Below are 21,668 nucleotides of genomic sequence, written 5' to 3'. Positions count from 1 at the left end.
TTACTTGTAGATTTGTAAAGTTTATATTAGAATTAGGAATGCTTTTTTAGAAATTGCTTATTTAGCTAGAAGTTTGAATGAATTGTTTACGGTCCAAATCTTCAAATCTATTAAAAAAAATAATCATAAAAAAAAATAAATATATAAAAAATTGAATAGTTCATATTTCCTAAAGTTGGCTGAAATTTGGTGATTTAGACAAATCTTAGATTTAGGCCATAAAGGATTAGATTTTTCAGTTAGTAAGTTGCAACCATGTTGGAAAATGGTATTAGTAAACTATCATTGAAATTTTGTTTAAAATTTAGGGAAAATGCTAAGTCATTATAGTAATGCTACTAATTGTTTTGGACTTTTAAAATGGGGCGGGGGAAGGGGGGAGGGGATTTGGCAGTAGTGACTTAGTCGGTTATGATAGCAAGAAGCAACTATGTTGACATCCCATTTACAAATGAAAATGATGATGTGGAATTTTATGCGAGGACAAGATTAATGAGAAAAATTATGATGATGAACCTCTAATAAATAACATGATTTCTGAGTCTGGCATCACGTATCGGATTATGGAATGACTCTAATTAGTTGTTTATAGGATTGAGGTTTGAGAGTAAAGAAGACTTGCAATATGCTGTAAAATGTTATTCAATATGTCAGAATCAACATTTGGTTATTTGTGAATCAAAACCACAGTTGTGGGCATTAAGATGTAAGAAGTAGCATGAAGGATGTAATTGGAGGCTTCGTGCATGTTGTCGTAAAAGCCATGGAATGTTTGAGATAACCAAGTATGCAAGTCCTCACACTTATGCTTATCCTAAATTATCACAAGGCCACTCTCAACTAGACTCTGCATTGATTGTAAGAGAGCTTCAAAATGTAGTTCAAAGGGATCACACCACCTCTATTGCTACATTACATCAAATAATGAAAGATAAATTTGGATATGATGTCCATTATAGGAGAATTTGGGAAGCTAAGAGAAAGACAATGCTTAGAGTATTTGGTGTTTGGGATGAATCTTATCAAGCATTGTCGAAGTGAATGAACATCCTTAAGTTAACTAATCTTGGAACAAAGATTATTTGGAAGACAATAACTTTAGGAAGGATTTCTAGGAATGTGTGTTTTATGCATGTTTTTTGGACAATAGGGCCAAATGTTGAAGGGTTTAAGCATTACAGACCAATTATACAAATTGAGGTATGTTCTTATGTGAAAAATACATGGGGAAGCTTTTAATTGCTACTTCAATTGATACAAATGGTCATATATTCCCTTTTGCATTTGCAATTTTCGAGAAGGAATCACGAGATAATTGATCCTGGTTTTTTATTACATTAAGGCATCATGTCACTCAAAGAGAAGGGATATGCCTAATTTCAGATTGGCATGCAAGAATAAATGCTACTATTAGAAATCCATCAGTTGGATGGAGTCCCCTTCATGTGCAACATCAATATTGTCTTAGGCATGTAGTAAGCAATTTTAATGACAAATTTAAAAATAAGGTCTTGAAAGAGTTGGCGTATAAAGCTAGATCTCAACATCAACCATGGAAGTATGAGAGATGCATGGAGAAGTTAAAATGATTAGATGAAAAAAGTGTGACTAGTTTTCAAAGTTAGACACTAAAAAGTGGACTCAAGAATATGATCTAAGATATTGGTATGGGTGGATGACCACACATATTGTTGAATACATAAATGAGGTGCTTAAGGGAGCGTGAATGTTACCTATCACTGCACTTGTTTAATTAACTTTTTATTGACGTGTGTCATACTTTGAGACTCGTAGAACAGAGATATGTGCTAGAATGTTAGTTGGAGATGTGTATATTGCATATGTAGTTGATAAGTTTAGAATAGTTGAAGCTAAAGCTAGTGGACATATTGTGACTATCTTCCATCAAATTAATCAAACATTTGAAGTAATTATTACTCTCCATAGGTTTCATATGGATAAAGGATGTAACAAATAAGTTGTTAAGTTGAATGAAGGTACATGTAGTTGTAATAAGTGGTAATCATTTAGCATTCCATGCTCACACATGCTAGCTGTTTGTGCTCATATGAGGATTGATAGTTGGCAATTTGTTGAAAAAAACTACCGGATTGATGCCCATGCCAACAGTTACACTTTTGAATTTAATCCCATTCCACATGAATCTTATTGGTCGTATCTTGATTTTTCTATTCTCCCCCCTAACCCAATTTCGATGAGGGATAAGGGGCATCATATATCATCAAGGATAAGGAATGAAATGGGTTTGAAGGAACCGAGCGTTAGGGTTCGATGTTATGTAAAATAGAGGGGCATAATCGTCATAACTGTCCCATAAAATATGGAGGGCAATCCTCCAACCCCCTTCCTCATAACAATTCCATTTTGATAATATGATATTTTTATGTAATGTGCTTAAATTTGTAATCATACTAATGTTAAAAAGAAATAATGGTTATTTACTATATGTAGGTATTACAACACGATGGAGCTGGGGACCATTGGATCCTACAATTATACATGGACAAGGTACACATAGCTCATCTATAGCATGGATAAGTGTTGACGTTAAGGAGCTTCATTGTCGACATCGTGAGGCTATTTTCCATCACACCGGTGCACTCGATGGGTGTATTATTCCATTTTTGCAGTAGGTAGGCTTCTATGGTGTTGCACACTTAGGATTCATTTCCTTAGATTGACACCTTATTATTACATTTGTTGAGAGGTGGTGACTTGAGACTCATACCTTTCACTTACCTCAGGGAGAGTGCACAATTACACTACAGGACATTGCCATTTTTCTTGGACTACCAATAGATGGAGCTGTAGTTACTGGTAGCATATGTCTAGATTGGAGACGTGTATGTTATTCTTTATTATGATTTCACTCCTGGAGATTCAAACATAGATGGACAACACCTTCATCTTACATGGTTGGCTTAGAGCTTCCCTACTTTGGTACCATATGCTAATGAGGAGTTTATTCAGCGTTATACTAAGGCTTATATCTTACAGCTCATTGGAGGTTTTTTATTTTCAGGAAAGTCTAGCAATAAGGTGCATCTTATGTTTTTGCCATTTCTAGAGGATTTTGAGGCTACTGGTAGGTATAGTTAGGGTAGTGCATGTTTAGCCTAGCTTTATTGATAATTGTGTCGATCCTCTTAGATTGATACACATGATATTTAGCCCATTTTGCTCCAGTTATATGGGAGAGGTTCCCAATTATTGCACCTCATCGTTTACATATAGCTCCACATGATGACCAATTGCCTCTACCTCCATTAGCCATTTGGTATGTATTATAATATTACCACAAATTTTACTATTACGAGGATACATGCATAAACTCTTGAAAAGGTTGTGGAGGCCCATTGGAATCTTAAAATCTAATAAGTTTGAAGACTTTGACTATAAAAGTCTTGAAGATAGTGGAACTCTCACTTGATTAGGAGCTTGAGGAGAGTAGATTTAAGAAACTTATTGAATCACTATAAAAGAGTTTGCATCTCTCTTCTCTTGATTTTTACTTATTGTTCTTACTTTGTTCTTCATATCTCATTGTTTTTTAAGAATATAGTTGAAAAATATTTATAAGAAGCTTCTTGTTTATTCATCATCTTTCTCGAATATATATAAAATATTATAATGATATAACAGATGGAAACAATATTACAATGGTATGAAAGATGGAAAAAACAACAGGGAATAATTACAAATACTCTAAAAGAATAGGTATAAAGCTTCTGGAAGTCCATAATCTTGTAATTTCCGTAATCCTCTTTTTTAGACTTTCCAAATCTTTAGCATTGACCAAGTTTTCGTGTTGCCCACCCATGACAATGCAATAGAATGTGTAACTTCCACAATTTATGCAAGCAAATATTCAAACTTGTCCCTCTAACATACCTCCTTAAGCTAGAGAGGGAGCAGTGCATACCCCTAACTAGCTTCAGAATTGTTTAAATGGATCCTTTGGAAGTGGCTTCGTTAGAGTATGTTGGTTGTGATGAAGTGGGAATATATAGGGTAATAAGCAAACCCATAGCTACTTTTTCTCACATGAAGTGGTAATTGAGCTCAATATATTTTGGTCGCGCATGAAACATGGGGTTCATAGACATATGCAATGCACTAATGTTATCACAAAACAGTTGATCAGGATGAGAGAGGGTAATACCAATATCTTGAAGTAGGCATGATAGCCAAGCTAATTTTGCAGTTGTGAAAGCCATGGACCTGTACTAAGCTTCAAAGCTAGAGCGAGAAACAGTGGGTCGCTTCTTTTAGCACCAAGAGATACAATTTCCCCCAAGGCAAATGCAAAAAATTGTTGTACTACCTCTTGTCATGGGAAAACTTGCCTAATCTGCTTCACAAAATCCATATAAAGTGATTGGACTTTGAGAAATGAACTGATTATCAAAGTGTTGTTTCCCCATTGTTGGTGAAGTGCCAACCATATTGAGTCTATCTAGCTTCTTTGGAGTCAAACGGGCTTCTTCCCTATACAAAAGGATGTCCAGACGGGTGGTCTGGGCATGCCCCTCCAAAGCTTCAGTCAGAAAAGAATAAGGATGGGTCTAATTTTTTTGAATGACTCTATACGCGTGTACCTATTTCATGCTTCTTGAGGGGTTTTTATAGAGTGGATGGCACCATCGTCATAGCGTTGATGGTGCATTCATGCCCTTTTTGTGATGATGATTGCCATCAAGGTGGAAATCAAGCCTTAGCAAGAGTCAACACCATTTTTTCTGCTCGGATTAGGCAATCATACCAAACAAAATCTGCTAACTAATGCCATTTGTTGGTTGTTGAGCAAGAGTCTCAGACCATGTAGTTGACTATGCATTTACGTTTGTCAATATCGCAGATTGCGCGTAGCAATTGGTAGAAATTGACTTTTAGGCGTAAATGTCGTCTAGGCCGTTGCTCAGGCACTGGATGTGATTACCCTTCTATTCAATGCTTGGAGTCTTCGATTGTGTTTGTTAATCCGTTTGGAAATCTCAGTTGACTTGGTCTATCCATTCCATCTGGCTCTCAGAAAAGAAGGAAATCTTTTTCCTCTTGCGTCAGACGGAGTTTGTTTTGGTCCAGACGAATGGATCTAGACGGATCATCTGCTTACCTTGGACGAACCAAGGGTTTTTTATTTGGGGGAGGACACGTGGAGGGAGACCCCATGATATAATGTAGTATTCTTTTTGTTGCCTTGAGGTGAATGAATTTAGGCTCATTAAAAGGCTGACAAACTTTATTAACTACATGACTGATGTTTGGTCGTGTGAAGATCAAGTATTGTAGAGCACCAATGAGGCTTATGAAGGTTGTTGTATCAACAAGGTCATTATTGGAACTACTTGGTTTATCCTTAAGAATCATAAGAGTATTGATGGCAGAACTCTCTAACATCCTCGTTCAATGAAGAAGGTCCTTCACATATTTTGCTTGTGAGAAAAAAAGGCCATTAGGATAAGGTTTTACTTCAATTTCCAAGAAGTAATGTAGGTTACCGAAATCTTTAATGGCAAATTCACTACCAAGTTTTTTAATAACTTGTGTAATGCATGCCACCTAAATCTTTAATGACAAATTCACTATCAAGTTTTTGAAACCAACCACACTAAGTATGTCATACACGCTTAGGCTTTATCGGGAAAGGAATCTAACTTTCTCATGAGAGCCCAATGGATCCTTGCCTAATTTTCTTGGCATCCAAACACCATAATGATTAAGTTACCGAGGAATATTATATTGAAGATACCACATTGCAGCTTGACCAAAGAATCAACAAGACAATAGGAATGAATCAAAAGAGTCCTCGACAATTAGCATGGTTGGAAATTTACGAGTTTTTATAATTTTCTTTACTTTCCTTATTTATTTATTTATTTATTTATTTTGCATATAGCCAAGTGGGCATAAATCCTAAATTATTTCCCTCAAATGTGCTGACCTGAATTCTTTATAACTTAATATTTTAAAATTGCCTGAAAATTTAAACCACAAAAATAAAAGAAATTATTTAACTTAGCAATACTTTATAAAACTCTCTGAGGTGTGATGCTAAGTTTTCATTTGGATATACTTAAAATTTAAAAAAGAATATAGATTCATTTAATGTCTTTAAAAGTTACTTTTAAAGATTTTAAAATTTAAGATAAAATTTTTGAAATTTAAGATATTTTTTTTTTCCTTTAATATTTTTAATTTTTTTTTAAATTATTACTTTTTCAATGTAAATATATATATATTATCTTATATAAAAGTTACAATTGTTTTCTAATTTTAAAAATAAAAAACATAAATTGTATTCAAACTGATACTAAAAATTACATGTATGACTCCTAAATCAATTCCTATATTTTCTTATCTAGTTTCATATATTTTCTTGGCAAGTCCATGGATTCCAAATGAATTGCTGTCAAAGTGGGAATATATTTAGAGTAAAAATTCCTCTTTCCTTGATGAAGATGGAATTTTATAATAACAGCTGCCATGAGGCTGGGAGGCTGAGGGAGGAGTGTGGAGACTGCGTGCTTCCCCGTGACATGGTAGCTTGTGCCCGCCCAAGCAATTAACAAGCCTGCAGTAAGCTTGTGTTTTCCATAGCTTCATCTCCAACCCCTGTAAAGCTGGAAGTAGGATAAAAATATCGTAAGGCATGACATCAATGTTCTATGGATAAGGCCCCAAGTCCTGCTCTTTTGAAAAAGAGTTTTTGCTTTTTTAAATAACAAATCACCATTGTTATCTTTCTTTTTTATTTGATAGATGTAGAGACATCAAAACATTATAACTTTAAAATATATTCAAATCTATCCTAATTTGGTTTGCTTGAACTTCTAACCTCTAACATATCTTTGATGCCCTTTGGATACCGGGATATAATTTTCACAAGTCTTCAAAAGGGTAATTGCTCTATACACATGTGCAGGCATGTGTCGACACATTCTGGTCGAATTTCATTACATGTTAGGCACGAGCTGCTTAGATTTAATGGAATTACCAGCTCAACTAGTGAGGGTTAGAACTACATGGGCTTAAAAAATAAGATGTCGTTTTCTCCATCAATCTAATAAACAGCAATTCCAACCAAAATAATAATAAGTCATTCTCAATTTCCAGATAAATAAACTTATAATATCTTCTCCCTCCATATATTAATCAAATAGATGGTGAGGTAGATTGGGTAGTTTGTATATATACTTGTAAAGATCATCTCACTTTCTTTATCAGACTCAAGTTTAACACCCCCAAAGGAATCCACAATGTTAGCATTCTCCCCTCCATTGTTTCCAACCCTTGGATGGCCCTTGGAGGATCCCATAAGCCATGCACAGAACTACATATATGGAGAAACAGAAACTTCAGAATCGTTTCTTCACTTGCCCTCATCTCAGCCACAAGTGGAACTCAATTGCTCCACCCCATATGCAGCAGTTAGTGGTAATCCCACGATGGTTAAGAAACTTAACCACAACGTCAGTGTGCGGGATCGTCGGAAGAAGATCAACAGCTTGTACTCCTCTCTGCGTTCACTACTTCCATCAGCTGATCAAGTGGTACTAAGAGCATGTTTGACAGTGATTCTAGAAAGCGGTACTAAGTTTTGTAGGCCTTTAAGACATAGTTTTCACAATTTTGTGGTGTTTTTGCAGAAGAAATTAAGCATTCCTTCGACAGTTTCATGTGTGCTAAAATACATACCAGAGCTGCAACGGCAAGTGGAGAGACTGATCCAAAAGAAAGAAGAGTTTTTATCAAAGATTTCTAGGGAAGGAGATCTAATTCACCTAGAAAATCAAAGAAATGGCACACTTGGAAGCTCTTTATCTGCTGTTTCAGCAAGAAGGCTTAGTGACAGGGAAATTGTGGTTCAGATATCCACATTTAAGGTCCATGAGAGTCCACTTTCTGAGGTTTTGTTAAATTTGGAGGAGGATGGGCTTCTTGTAATCAATGCATCATCTTTTGAGTCCTTTGGAGGGAGGGTCTTCTACAACTTACATCTTCAGGTACTTTTCCTTTCCATATTTTTTCTTATTAGTTTTTCTTTCTCACCCCTTAATTTTTATAGTTTTATAATTTAGAGGATGTGAGTGTTTAGCTGGGTTGGCAATTCTAGACAAAATTCCTAAGTGTCCCTTAACTCGGCTTTCCGATTCCTCTTCGGACTACTTGACTTTGAAGATTAAGACTTTGCTAAGAGGTTGAGGTATGTAGTCGAGTGTGTGGTGATTGAATGTGAATCAACCCTGTTTTTCATCTTTAAATGAGTTAAGAAAGCTGAGAGAAATAGTTTTTGGTGCAAGACTTTTATTCCCTTGTTTTTGGATTGATCAAGGTGTAGGGGTAGCTCGATCCAACTAACTTGTTTTTAAGATCAAATTTCAGCCATTAGATTAAGGGCTTCTTTTTACACTTTAAATACAAACTTCTCTCATTTTCTGGGAAGAGATTGCAGCAACTGTGGAGATAGTTGCAGGCACTCCATGTGTTCTTCATTTTCTCATCTCTTTTCCTAATTTGGGGGTTTTTGGTTGCAAAGAAAATCCAATTCTTTTATGCTATGTTTGGTTCCCGGAAATTTTGAGGGAAAATGTGAGGGAAAGAAAAAGTGGAAGGAAAGAAAAAATGAAGGAAAATAAAAAATAGATTTAAAATTAATAAATTATTTTTATATATTTCTTTAAACTCATTTCACTTAATTTCCTCCATTATATAAAGATTAAATAATTTTAAAATGTATAAATTTCTAACTAATTTTAACTATATTTAATTTTCTTTTAAAAAATTTATAGTGAAACCAAATATGAGAAAACCATTTTCCTTTACATTTTTTTTTCTTTCCTTGGTACTTTCCAGGAACCAAACATAACCTTAATGTTTTCCAAACTAGTTTTTAATGGATTTTCTTGAGCAATAAATGGGTTGATTCATTCCTTCATTCATATCTCAATCTCTCATTCTATTTGGGTTTGGGTGCAAACCCATTTTCTTCTTGTGTGGATTTAAGAAGAGGCCGAGATCGAGCTTGATGTGGACTTCAAGTGTGCTCTAGAAGAAAGTGAGAAGCTAAAAGTGAAAGGTACTAGTCAAGTGGTCTGGGAAGAATTGGTTGGCTTGAGTTAGGTAAAACCTTGTATTCAACTTTTATTCTTCATAGTGGATGTTTTCGATCGTTGATAGGCCCATGGTTTTTTATCTCTTTGGAGGTTTTCCATGTTAAAATCCGGTGTTAATTGCCTCTTTCTCTCACTTTACTCTTTGATTTATTTTCTGTTTTTGATATCATTGATTACTTGGGCATATATGTTGAATGGAAGAAATATGAGGTGATATAAGTGTGATGATCCATGGAATATCCTTAATAATTTTTTTGCTCATTTTGGTTAATGATATCATGTAGTAAATTGATATGAGTTGAGGAGATAATTGTTCTTTTGATTAATTTTCGAGGATTGTTGAAGCATTTGCATGTGTATTGCATTTATAAATTGTTGAGAAAGTGTTGGTGCATACATTCTTGCTTGTAGATGTTATGCTTTGTTGAAAAGTTGTTGGAAGAGAAGTTTCTTGACATTGAGAAAGTCTAAGGTTAGGTAATCTTTGTTGGGAGAATTTTTAAATTGTTCTACAATACCTATTCACCCCCCTCCTCTAAGTGTAGTCCATTATTGAGATTCACCTTTTCAAAGGACAAGATACATATAGCTACCTTGTACTTGGTACAATTCGAGAGTTAAGATTAGTTTGGGGGCTGCAAAAGATAGTTGTGAATGGCATGCATTATTAGATTGTGCGTAGTAAAATGGTTTCTATACCTTATTAAGAAAAGCCACCTACACATACAACTTACCTTAAACAAATGTTTGTAAATTTTTATTACATGTATTGATTTTATCACTGAATTTGACCATTTAATTAACACACTTTGTCTGCAGGTTGAAGGAACTCAAGGAATGGAGTGTGAGTTGTTGAGTGAGAAGCTACTTTCATTGTGTGAAAGGAAAGAGGCTTTTCCATGAAACGTAGGCTCTAACAAGCTAACCAAAGAGTTTTTGTAATGGAGGAAGCACATGTATAGAAAATTAATATAGAAAAATATAGAAAAATATGCAATAATTTCACATGTTGCCCATGTCATTTTTTTTCTTTGTAGGCAAGCCAAAGTATATTAGTAAAGCCTAAGAAAAAGGTAACAAAGCTCATAGGTTGCTACAAAGTACCCCAAGAAGTAAAGCAAAAAAGCAAGGCGCTTAAAAAACAAAAGTCCCTTCACCAATGCCTTAACCAATCAATTTTATTGACCCTACAAACTTCTCTAGGATTATGCGAAACACTAGGAGGTGGGAACATATAGACTTCTTCTTAAAGAACACCATTCAAGAAAACATTTTTGACATCCAACTGAGATATATCCCATTGACAGAAAAAGGCTACTACAATAAGAGTACAAACAGTAATTATCTTTGTAATAGGAGCAAAGATCTGCTCATAATTTATGTCATGTTATTTGTTGAACCCTTGGTCAAAGAATCAAGGTTTGTACCACTCAATCAAACCATTAGACTTGGTTTTAATTTTAAAAACCCAACAAGAACAATTGTACTCTTACTAGATGGTAAAGGTACAAAATCCCAAATGTTAGTCTTATACAATCAAAACCTACTACCAAAGAGGATCAAGAATGAATTTTCCATAGGATAAAGGCTCAAAAAGATTGTTAATTGAAGTTGAAAAAAACGTAAAGGAATTTGAATAAGAGGAATAAACAAAATATGGTAATCAAGTTAGACTTACAAGGACGCTGAGAAGAATAAGTAAAATAAGTTCACATGTTGCCCCATGCCATTTTCATTTTTGGTGCAAACAAAAATATATTTATAGAGTGTAACAAAAGGGTAACAAAGTACATAGGGTGATACATATCACGCTAAGAAGCAAAGCAAAAAAGAGCAGGGGTCTTCAAAAACAAAGCCCTTTCATCAAGACCCCGACCAATCAATTTTACTTGGCTAATCAATATCTTAAGCCCTTGTGGTCCATGTGGGTCTGGTTAGAAAGCTAATAATGGTAAAAAAAAAAAAATCAATAGCTTTCAAGGTAATCCAAGGATGACCCATTTATATACACTCTAGAAAGAAACAAGGTCATTATTCAAATGTATTATGTGTGTGAAAGGTATCAAGTACTTTAAAAATAAGTGGAAAATTCTACTTAAACTAAAATAAAATTCAACCCTGTATTTTTTGACTTTTGACTGTTACATTAAAAACCATGGTTTTAAAAATCGGATCAGATCGGCCTGTTCGACAGTCGGTCAGTCATGGTTCTGGTCTGGTCCGATCAATTAGCCCAAAAAGAGGTTGAATTGGAATTGGACCGGTCAATCGGATGAACCGACCTGTTCCCATTGATCCGGGTGATTCAATTCCCCCCCGGTTGTAACCTGCAACACCTACCCCCACCCCAACCCCCCGCTCCCATGTGCTGTTAGGATTTATTTCAAAAAATAATTTATATATATAAATTACATATGTTTTTTTCATTTTCAATATGTGAAGATACTTAAATAGTTAAATACAATTTATTTGACCATTTTCAATATATTTTCATATTTAAATAACATATATTTTGTTTAATAAATTTAAAATATTAATACATTTATATAAAAATGAATAAATAATATCATAAATATTATTAATTTTTAATTATACATATTTAAAATATTTTAAAATTATTTTTAATTTTAATAAAATATAAATTATATATTTATGACGTCACCGATTCGACCGCGGTCCGACCATCGATCCGACCAGTGAATTGTGAATCGATAACTTTTTCGGTTCAATGTTTGGTTCAATTCTAAAAACATTATTAAAAACTAAAGATGTTGGAAAACTGTACAAAATACAAACAAATATGAAAGAGGATCAATGAACATTTTGCAATGGCACTATATGACTACAACATTATTGTGATCTATTAGTGTGATTTATAAATATAAAAATCTTTTCATTATCTTACAAACACACTGCTCTAATGTCCTTGTTATTTTCTCAACGACATTAATTGATGATGCTTTACCACATATGATAAACAAAATTTTAGTATCAAATTAAATTAGAGATTATTGATATGAAAATGAGGAAACCGAAGCCCTATTTACTAATTGGTTTTTAAAATAGTTTTCTGTTCTAAAATATAAAATATTTGTTTTTTTAAATGATAATATATTTTAATTTTTTTTAATAAAAATTTAATAATTTACAAATATATAAATTTTAAGTTAATTTTAATTATATTTATTATTTATTTTTCCATGATAAATCAATTATAGAAAAATTATTTCTTAAAATATTTGTTTGTTTGTTTATTACTTTCCAACACATCTATGAAATTTAAAACTTTTATAAAAGTAATGATCTATAATTGAAAATTGAATTAAAATTTTTGAAATTTAAGATAGTAAATTTTTTTTTTTTGTATTTATATTTTAAAATAATATTTTAAAATCATATCTTTTCTAAGTTAAGTTCCAACCATATTATACAAAGGTTCTAACTTTTCTATTTTTAAAAATATATAAAATTAAAATACTAATATGGGCAGTGTAAGGTTTGAAATTTCAGGAACACACCAACTAATATTTCAAGAAAATTTTAAAAAAATTTAATCGATCGAAATTTTTACTAGCCTAAATCACTCATATATAATGATGTGGATGTTATATTGGTGTATTTTACCATCATCTTGGTGATTTTATTGAAGATTTTCCTACAACTTCTGGCCTCTATTGGAACATGATGAGGACTTTATCCCTTAAATAAGTTTCATTTATATTATTAATCCGAGTAAAATATAACACTAATTTAGTCAGCTCCCTTAAACTTAAACACTACTTTTGTAATAATAAAAAATAAAATATTAAAAATAAAATTTTAATGAGTAAATAAATTTTAATTTCATTAAACTGTTTGTTAAAAAAATAAAAATTATCATGATAACCATCTTAATGATTATATATATATCTAATTATTATTTTTTTAATTATTTTTTAGAATTTTTTTTTTCAATATCTCTATTAGCTTTGGTTGATTTCCTCCATTTTTTTTTTCTCTATCTAATATTTTTTATATTTTCATAAATTTTAATTATCAATATTTTGGGAATCACTCATATTTCATCCTTTGTCCTACATTCACATATGGAAGAGTATATTCGATATGATTGAGACTATATGGAATATATGACTCCTTTTATCATGTTCAGTTCTTTAGGCATGATTGATTAGGAATAGGGTAGGGATGCAATACTTATCCATGGGAGTGAATGGATAGTCTTTGTTTTTATTCAATATATAAACTATATTCAATAAATAAAATAAGGAGTAATTAATCCCATATGAATATGCTATGTACTCGGGAATTAACTATAAAGCCTTCAAAAAACTTTATAAATATAAAAACCACATATTGTAGAATAAATTCATTAGTTACGAGAGATTAACTACATATTTTCTCCTCTTTTGTAGGAATGGCAATAGGATGGGTTTAGAACGGGTCACCCCCATCCCAACCTTGTCCTGTTTATTCAAAACGATTCCCATCTCCGTTCCATTTAAAAAATTAAATAGGACGGGTATGATAAATTCTCATAACTGCCCTGCCCTACCCTGCCCTATTTAACTTTCTTTTTTTAATTTATTTTTTTTTTAAATTTTTTAGTTACATTAAAATAAATATATTTTTTAAATAATTAAATTATTATATTTTTTATAACTTGTTTTATTAAAAATATTTTATTATTGTCTATATATTAAAAATAGTAAAATAAAATTTAAATTAAATTAATTTCAAAATTTTAAATTAAATTAAAATTTAAAATTAATTTTATATATAATCGGGGCAGGTACCCGAAAAAACCCGCTCCATTGCCATCCTTACTCTCTCGTAGGTCTTACACTAATCAACACTTATTGTCTTTACCTTTAAAAGTGGCACATATATTTAGGATCCTTAATGAACACTTCAACCACTTAATGGGATGCAATCAACCATCACGAAAATTCAAACAAATTTCAACTTCGGAGAGCTTTGGAAATGCATAGAGCTAATAACAATAATATATTCAAGTTCATTAAATAACATAACTAATAGGCATATTTACAAATAACCATAGTGGTTTGGATGGAGTTTGGAAATAGAACTTAACAAAACCCAATTCAGAAATTTGATCGTTTAATGTGAATTGTATTGTCATAAAATAACATGAATGTCACTGCATGTATTTGGTGCATGCACCTGAGCATGAAAAAGAATTACCATGCAAAATGCGGCAATATTTTGTTCCAAATCCCATCTTTTGAAGGGATTCATTGGTCTAACTTCTTCCTGAATCCAATCATCAATGGAAGATCAGCATTTCAAATGCACATCCAGCATCGATTTTATTTTTTTGCTCATGCAGTATATATATGCTGACTGCAACTTCACCTGGCTAGAATCTGTTTCTGGGGGTGTCTTCTTCACTGGGTGGAAGCAGTAGCCAAAAGGCTTTGCTACTTCAAGTTTTTTCCTTCACACATTAAATATAACGTACAGAACCGAGGCACATATTAAGAGTGCCACAGATTGGGAGGGATAAATGCTTAGAAAAGGCTTAGGGATTATTTTCAATCATGAAGAACCAAGTACTGTATCTACAACATGGGCCTCAATCAGGCTCTTTAGCTGCATCTGCCCCACAGGGCTAGTCACTCTCTGGATCTCCATAATCTCCTTATTTATCTGTTACATTTCTATAACATGTGACTAGAGTTTTGAAGTTCAAAATAAAATAAAATGCATAGAAGTAAAGCAAGTAACCATGCATAATAGTCAGTGAAAACGGCTTTGTTTGAAGTCAAAAGTGAAGTTTATATGCCACTGCATTTGTTGAAACTAATTTATTAAGTTTCAAATTTGTGTCTACGTTATAAACAGTTTCAAGTTCAGCAGCAACAATGCCCGGATTGGTTCAACAACCAGCATAATCGCTCTCCTATATGGTGTCAAATCTGTAAGAAATTGGTCATATTGCCTCCGATTCTTTTATCATTATCACAAGAATAGTGATGAAACTCCCAACAGTTTTGAGCCTTCCTTTGCTGGACTAAGCTTAAATTCAAACTTCTCCCAAGGTGCTAGCTTGTTCATCCTGACCTAGCAATTTTTCTGGTTCAACAACAGGTTTGATTTTGAAAATATTGCTTTTCTCTGCTTCTCGGTACTATGTTCCTAGCTGATTCTAAGTTAAATTATTATAATATCAAAAAGAGATGAGAATCGTTCCTTTTCTTTTTGATTTTTTATTTCTGTAATTCTTTTCTTTTGCTCTTTTATCTATCTGGGCTCCACAGGAAAAAGGCAATGCTATTCAGTAATATAGAAATAAAATCCTAATGCCAATAAATGTTCCGCAAGATGCTGAAGTGCCTTGAAAAAGTGGTGAGAAAACAAAAGGGTTAGGCATCTTAGAGATTGCGTGATTAGAGAACAATATGATTTGATTAGTTTTCATTTTATATGTTCACTTTTTCAGACACAAAGGCTGCTCTTTCACATGGCCAGGCACATCTTTAATGGGGTCTCCCTTGTTCTAATCCCAGATCTGGGGCAAAGTATCTAGCTAGCTACCTTCAATTTATTGGAGAGGGCCACACGAAGAACATTGTCATAGAGTAGAAACTGAGCAGCTTCTTCTCTGTACACCTCTTGTCTTTTCCTTGTAGTTGTTACGAGATGGATGGAAGCATTGGAATGTTCCAATAATGAGTGAATCAGACAGGAGATACTTATTTGAAAAAGCCATGGAAGGAGATTGGGAAGCAGTGGTGACGATATACGAGGACCAGCCCTGGGCCGGCAGGGAAGAGATCACGAAAGGCAACACAGCGCTCCATATAGCTGTCTTGGATCGTCAAGAAAGCATTGTTCAAAAACTAGTGCAGGTTATTGGTAACCAAAAGGATGTTCTCGACATAAAAAAGGAGCAAGGGGATACCCCTCTCCATTTGGCAGTAGCAATAGGAAATGTTTCAATGTGCTTACACATTGCTTGCGGCCATCCATACCTCGTGGGTGTTTGCAACAAAGAACTCGAACCTCCTCTCTTCGTGGCTGCTCGCCATGGAAAGATTGGCGCTTTCTTTTGCCTCCTGGATATGTCTGGCAGCCGAGCCCAATTTTATGGGAAGCTTCGGAACAAAAATGGTGAAACAATTCTTCACTGTGCCATCGCTGGAGGACACTCCAGTAGTCTTGGGCGTATATGTCCAAATATGCTTTTATATACATTTCTGAATATTTTTAGTGAACACTTTGGTTGTTCTTGACAGAATTGGCATATTTAATGGCTCAACAGTACGAAGATCTTGTTAACACCATCAGCGACAGGGGAGCCAGCCCTCTCCATTTACTGGCAAATAAGCATACTGCATTCAGAAGTGGAACTCACCTCAGTCCGGTTGACAAACTCATTTATCATTGTAAGTATTCCCAACCAACCTAATCATAATGTTAGCAGTGTTGAAATCCGTGAATACCCCTCGTACACCTTTATTTTTGCTATCAAAACAAACCACACGAGTTTAATTTCTGCTGTGAGCAATGTGTTACTACGTACTCATTTTAATTGCTGTATCGATATGTAAATCGCCTTTACCATTTTTCAAGGTATACTTGTCCCTGAGGTCGACCGCCCACTTGGAGATGACAAGAACTCTAAAAAACAAACACGTATTGACTTATTGCGAGTGCTTTGGAGCAAGATTAATGTATTTACAGGTGGGTGAATGGAATTGTTTTCTTTATAGTCATATTTGTCTAAACATTAATGTATTTACAGGTGGGTGAATGGAATTCTACTATCATCAAATAACTAACTTTCCAAGCAGTTGGAGATGCCAACATTAATTTTGACATGTGGCTGCCTTTTCTTTATAATCCAGATTGATGCTTCAAAAAGCACATATGTGGTAAATGCATACATTGTAGCTTAGTCTGCATGCAGCAAAAGTAGATGAATATATTGGTGATTCATATGGACTTTCCTCCTTTTTTTCTTAAGATGTTCCTGATCTTTACAAGAGTATTTACCAATCATATATCAACTTCCTACCAATGCTATGTTGGTAAATTAATTATCATTCTACTGCTACATGTAATTAAGAAAGAAAATTTTGAAACTTCTAAACATCAATTGGGTGGTGTGTAGTTGTGTCCTAAAAGCCGATGATAATCATAAGGATAAATCTTTGTTGTTATGAGTAAAATGGAAAGCTTAATATAAACTTTTTATTCTAATATTGTTGCAACAGGTTTTCTTAGAGTTATACTAGGAATAAATGCAATTCATATCTAATTCTAACCATTCCCAGCTTATCACTTTTTTCGTTGTTCTGGATATTCTAGCATAGGATTGCACAATATTTTTAATTATTAATATTATCCAAACAAATCCTGTTGAATTTTCATTATTTGGTTTTGGTCTACACATGCTGAAATTTTAAATTTTCAACCTGGTAACAGATCCCAACTGGTCTCTACTGCCCAGGCTGGATAAAGCCAGCGCCGAACCAATAATTGTAGCAGGTCAAGCTGCCAAAAAATTGGATGATGAGCTTCTCTTGGAAACCAAGATGAAAACTGAAGGGATGGGAGTACTGGAAACACCAATATTGATTAAAGCAAAGAATGGTACCAAAGAAATGGTGGAGAGAATCCTTGATCTTTACCCCATGGCAATTCATGACATAGACTCCAACAAGAAGAATATAGTGCTATTGGCGGTGGAGAATAGGCACCCCCATGTGTATGAGCTCTTCCTGAAGAGAAATATTGTGAAAGATAGTGTATTTGGTGCAGTTGATAATAAAGGCAACAGTGCATTGCATCTGGCTGCCATGTTTGCAGATTATCGGCCTTGGGTCACTCCTGGTGTTGCATTGCAAATGCAATGGGAAGTCAAATGGTATGAGGTATGAGACATTATATTCCTTTCATGATATTTTAACTCTTTATTCACCTCAAGAAAGGTATAAGATCAAGGCAAAGTTTCTTTATCCTTTAGCCTGTTATTGTGTTTTTTTTCGGACAATTTTAATGTCTATAATGTTGTGCGTGTGGAAGATCTGATACCACTTGTTGTACATGCGAAAATGTCAACATAAACATATTAATAGAATGACAAAAAAAAAAAAAAAAAAAAAATAAAGCAAACCACATAGAAACGTTTTAATGTGGTTTGACCTATCATGCTTATCTTCATAGATGAGAAAAAACATTCCACTATATAATAAAGAACATCATAAAAAATAAAATTAGATACAACTATTGAGTTTTGAAACATCTCACTTTTCTTCACTCTTTGTATCTTTACCCTAAAGTACTATGGACTATATATTTTACTCCATCAAGTGTCTCTCACTTTTTCTTACATTTACACCCTGGTGAGCCCTCTTTCTCCACCGAATATCTTTCGCTCTTTCCTCACATTTTTATCCACTACGTATAGTCCTCACAAGTTCATCTCCTTCTCATGACTTTTCCCTATAAAAGGCTTAGAATATTTATATAGGAATATAAGGAATCTAATATTTACAATAGCATATAAACTTATAAAAAACATTCTATATAATATTCCTTTTATGAAATATATATATATATATATATATATATATATATGTTCTAATTAGAAGTTTGAGACACCTCCCAATATCTAACAAGTGCCATCTTTGATCAACATTAACCTTGAAGAAAGCACCATCTTCAACTAAGTTTTGGGCTCCTACACATTACGTACTACACGCCTTGGCTTACTTTTGACTACTTGGGTCTTTTTCTTCATATCCTATGTTCCTTTTATGCACTAACTAATTTACTTACATTTTATGGCAGTATGTGAAGAAGTCCATGCCACCAAATTTCTTCCGTTTCCACAACAATGAAAACAAGTCTACAAAGCAGATTTTCACCCGTGAACACAGAGATCTGGTGCAAAAGGGTGGGCAATGGCTAAATAACACAGCCACCTCATGCTCGTTGGTAGTAACACTCATTGCAACAGTTGCCTTCGCCACATCAACTGCTGTACCGGGCGGCACCAAGGAGGGGAGTGGAAAACCGAATCTTAAGTAGCAGCTAGCATTTGGTATCTTTGCAATTTCATCACTCATTGCTCTTTGCTCTTTGGCCACCTCCACTGTCACGTTTCTTGCAATTCTCACATCCAGGTACGAAGAAAAAGACTTTGGCAAAGAGTTGCCCAGAAAGCTTTTGGCTGGATTAACTTCTCTTTTCATATCCATAGCGGCGATCTTGGTCTCTTTCTGCGCTGGCCACTTCTTTGTGCTCAAAGATGAACTCAAAATTGCAGCATTCCCAGTATATGCAGTAACCTGCCCGCCAGCAACTTTTTTGGCTGTAGCCCAGTTTCCCCTGTAACTTGATCTCATATGTGCTATTTTTAGCAATGTGCCACCGCCCGGTTTGGAGGACGATGCCTCGCGTTCATGATTTTGCCTTCTCTTTTTTAGCTTCAGGGTGAATTTTTATTTATTTCCTCCTGGAAAAGCCAACCTCCTTGGGGCCAGGCCAGGAGTCGAGTTTGTGGGTTATCATTTATTCGTATGTATTTTATTTAATTATGGCCATTTTTGTTAGTGCTTTTAAGATCCCTTATCTCATGCTTCGTTTATTAAAATTTCATGAATGAAGTTGATATTCTTCTCTTCCCCTCTCCCCATACACCAAAACTTAATTAATATCAGTAATTGGATATGCTCTTTTGACTCTTTTAAAAAAATAGTCAACACAGATGATATATTTATTGCACTATTTTGATGATTATAATATAGTTTTTAATAATGTTGTTATAAAATTAAAAATATTTCTAAGTTAAATTAGATAAATAATATAAACATGAAAAATGTTGTTTAAATTAAATAGGCTTGCAGAATGTTGTACCCATAATGCCTCTTCAAAAAATTTCTTTCTCATGTTAGCCTAAAAAACCCCAACAATAATTTGTAATTACTTTTTAATTCATTACCAATCATTGTCCTTGTATGCCAATGTTTTTGCCCCTACAATAAATTGTGATGACTTTTGAGTTTATACCCATTCATTCCTCTTGTATGTCTATGTCTATTGATACCAGTTCATCTCCCCATTTATTATGACCCTTATTTTGCATTTCCTTTTTCAAACCGGATTATTTTTTTGACTATACCTCCTTCTTCATGCATGTAAGAGAAAATCCACTTGTATCTCTCATTTGTGAACTTTCATCTCTCCTTTATAAAGGTAATTTTTTTAAGAAGAACATGATTTTGAGATTTTTGTATGGTGTATATTATCTTTTTTCTAGGGTCTATGCTATCAAATAATTGTAGTTGCAAAAGGGTATTCTCGTGGCTTTTCATTTTCTAGCTTTATTAATTTTCTTAATTTAGTTTTATTTTTATGATAAATATTGACTTACTATATAGCTTCTTTAGAAATTTGACATTAAAGAATAAGACATCCTCACTCCAAACTTTTAAAGGTAGTAGAAGCTAATTAAGAAAGTTACTGCTATCTCAAATTTGTTCTACAAAGTCTTTTATTTGTGGTAGTTGTCAAATGGGAAAGAGAGTTGCGTCATGAATACGCTAATTACAAACTCCAAGTTTTTCTATTATTATACAATCTCATTGATGAATTAGTAGAGGTATCATTATTTTTAGTGGAGTTAATAACATACAAACAATTCTTAATCCAGTAGAGGATATAAAGAAAATTGTTTTTGTAAGATAAAAGTTAAAATTATAGTCTAGATAAATACCAGTGAAAGATCTTTGTAACTTGAATTACGGTCTTTAATGTTGGTAACTTCCTTCTTCGAAGAAACTACTAGAGTTTGTTATTACTCCACCCTCTAGATTCAAAGTGTAAGTGGACACCAAGAAAAACTTGATTGAGAGAAAATAAAAGGAGAGATGGAGAAGCTCAAATCTTCTAGAGAAAAAAAGATTGTTGGACTCACCAATGAGTCTTATAGGCAACCTTATTGGTGAAAAATAAGGATTCTAAACTGGATGGATAATTATCTCCATTATGTTTTTAACCAATTTAATTCAAAAACAAATTTTGAATTTCATGGACTATTATCTACTTATTCATCCTCCTTTCTTTTAACCCACATGTGGACAACAAGTTTAAAAAGAAAATTTAAACTCTAACATTTCTCGTTCATCCACATTGGATTCTCTTTTCTCTTAATCTTGTATCAAGTCCTTTTCTTCATATAGAAAATGGAGCATGTGACATGACAAGAACCTGTAAAGTAGGAGTGCTTATGCTAAGTGTCCATCCCACTAGCACAACACATCACTCAAAATGAAATATCTTGTTTATATCCCAGACTTGTGGGAGTGCTTACACTAAGTGTCCATCTCACTAGCACAACACATCACTCAAAATAAAATATCTCGTTTATACCCCAGACTTGTCAATCACACCAATTCAAGCACCTTTAAAAACCCCTTAATGAGTCATATCTAAATTAAAAATGCTTAACCCCAACTTATATTACATATTTGTACTCATAATTCTATCGAACACAAAGTTAAT

At 33.6% G+C, this 21,668-nt stretch overlaps 3 protein-coding genes across 3 annotated transcripts; all 3 read left to right on the top strand.

The window, feature by feature from the left end:
* Nucleotides 1-7,260: 7,260 nt before the first annotated feature.
* LOC100252974 (transcription factor ORG2) lies at nucleotides 7,261-10,083 on the top strand. Its single transcript, XM_002267949.3, has 3 exons — nucleotides 7,261-7,574; nucleotides 7,671-8,027; nucleotides 9,957-10,083. The coding sequence occupies exons 1-3, from the start codon at nucleotides 7,281-7,283 to the stop codon at nucleotides 10,038-10,040; spliced, it is 735 nt and encodes a 244-aa protein (XP_002267985.1). The 5' UTR covers nucleotides 7,261-7,280; the 3' UTR covers nucleotides 10,041-10,083.
* Nucleotides 10,084-15,826: 5,743 nt separating this feature from the next.
* On the top strand, nucleotides 15,827-16,624 carry LOC132254894 (protein VAPYRIN-like). The gene is made up of 2 exons (XM_059741912.1): nucleotides 15,827-16,310; nucleotides 16,394-16,624. The coding sequence occupies exons 1-2, from the start codon at nucleotides 15,827-15,829 to the stop codon at nucleotides 16,564-16,566; spliced, it is 657 nt and encodes a 218-aa protein (XP_059597895.1). The 3' UTR covers nucleotides 16,567-16,624.
* Nucleotides 16,625-16,664: 40 nt separating this feature from the next.
* On the top strand, nucleotides 16,665-19,655 carry LOC100854266 (uncharacterized). Its single transcript, XM_059741911.1, is given in 3 exon segments — nucleotides 16,665-16,704; nucleotides 17,586-18,034; nucleotides 18,954-19,655. Coding segments are annotated over 3 exon segments (1,035 nt in total). The 3' UTR covers nucleotides 19,500-19,655.
* Nucleotides 19,656-21,668: the final 2,013 nt, after the last annotated feature.

Source organism: Vitis vinifera, chromosome 13 (genome assembly GCF_030704535.1).
Source record: "Vitis vinifera cultivar Pinot Noir 40024 chromosome 13, ASM3070453v1".
Lineage (NCBI taxonomy): Eukaryota > Viridiplantae > Streptophyta > Magnoliopsida > Vitales > Vitaceae > Vitis > Vitis vinifera.
Note: the sequence above shows the minus strand (reverse complement) of the source record. Positions and strands in the feature narration are given on the sequence as shown.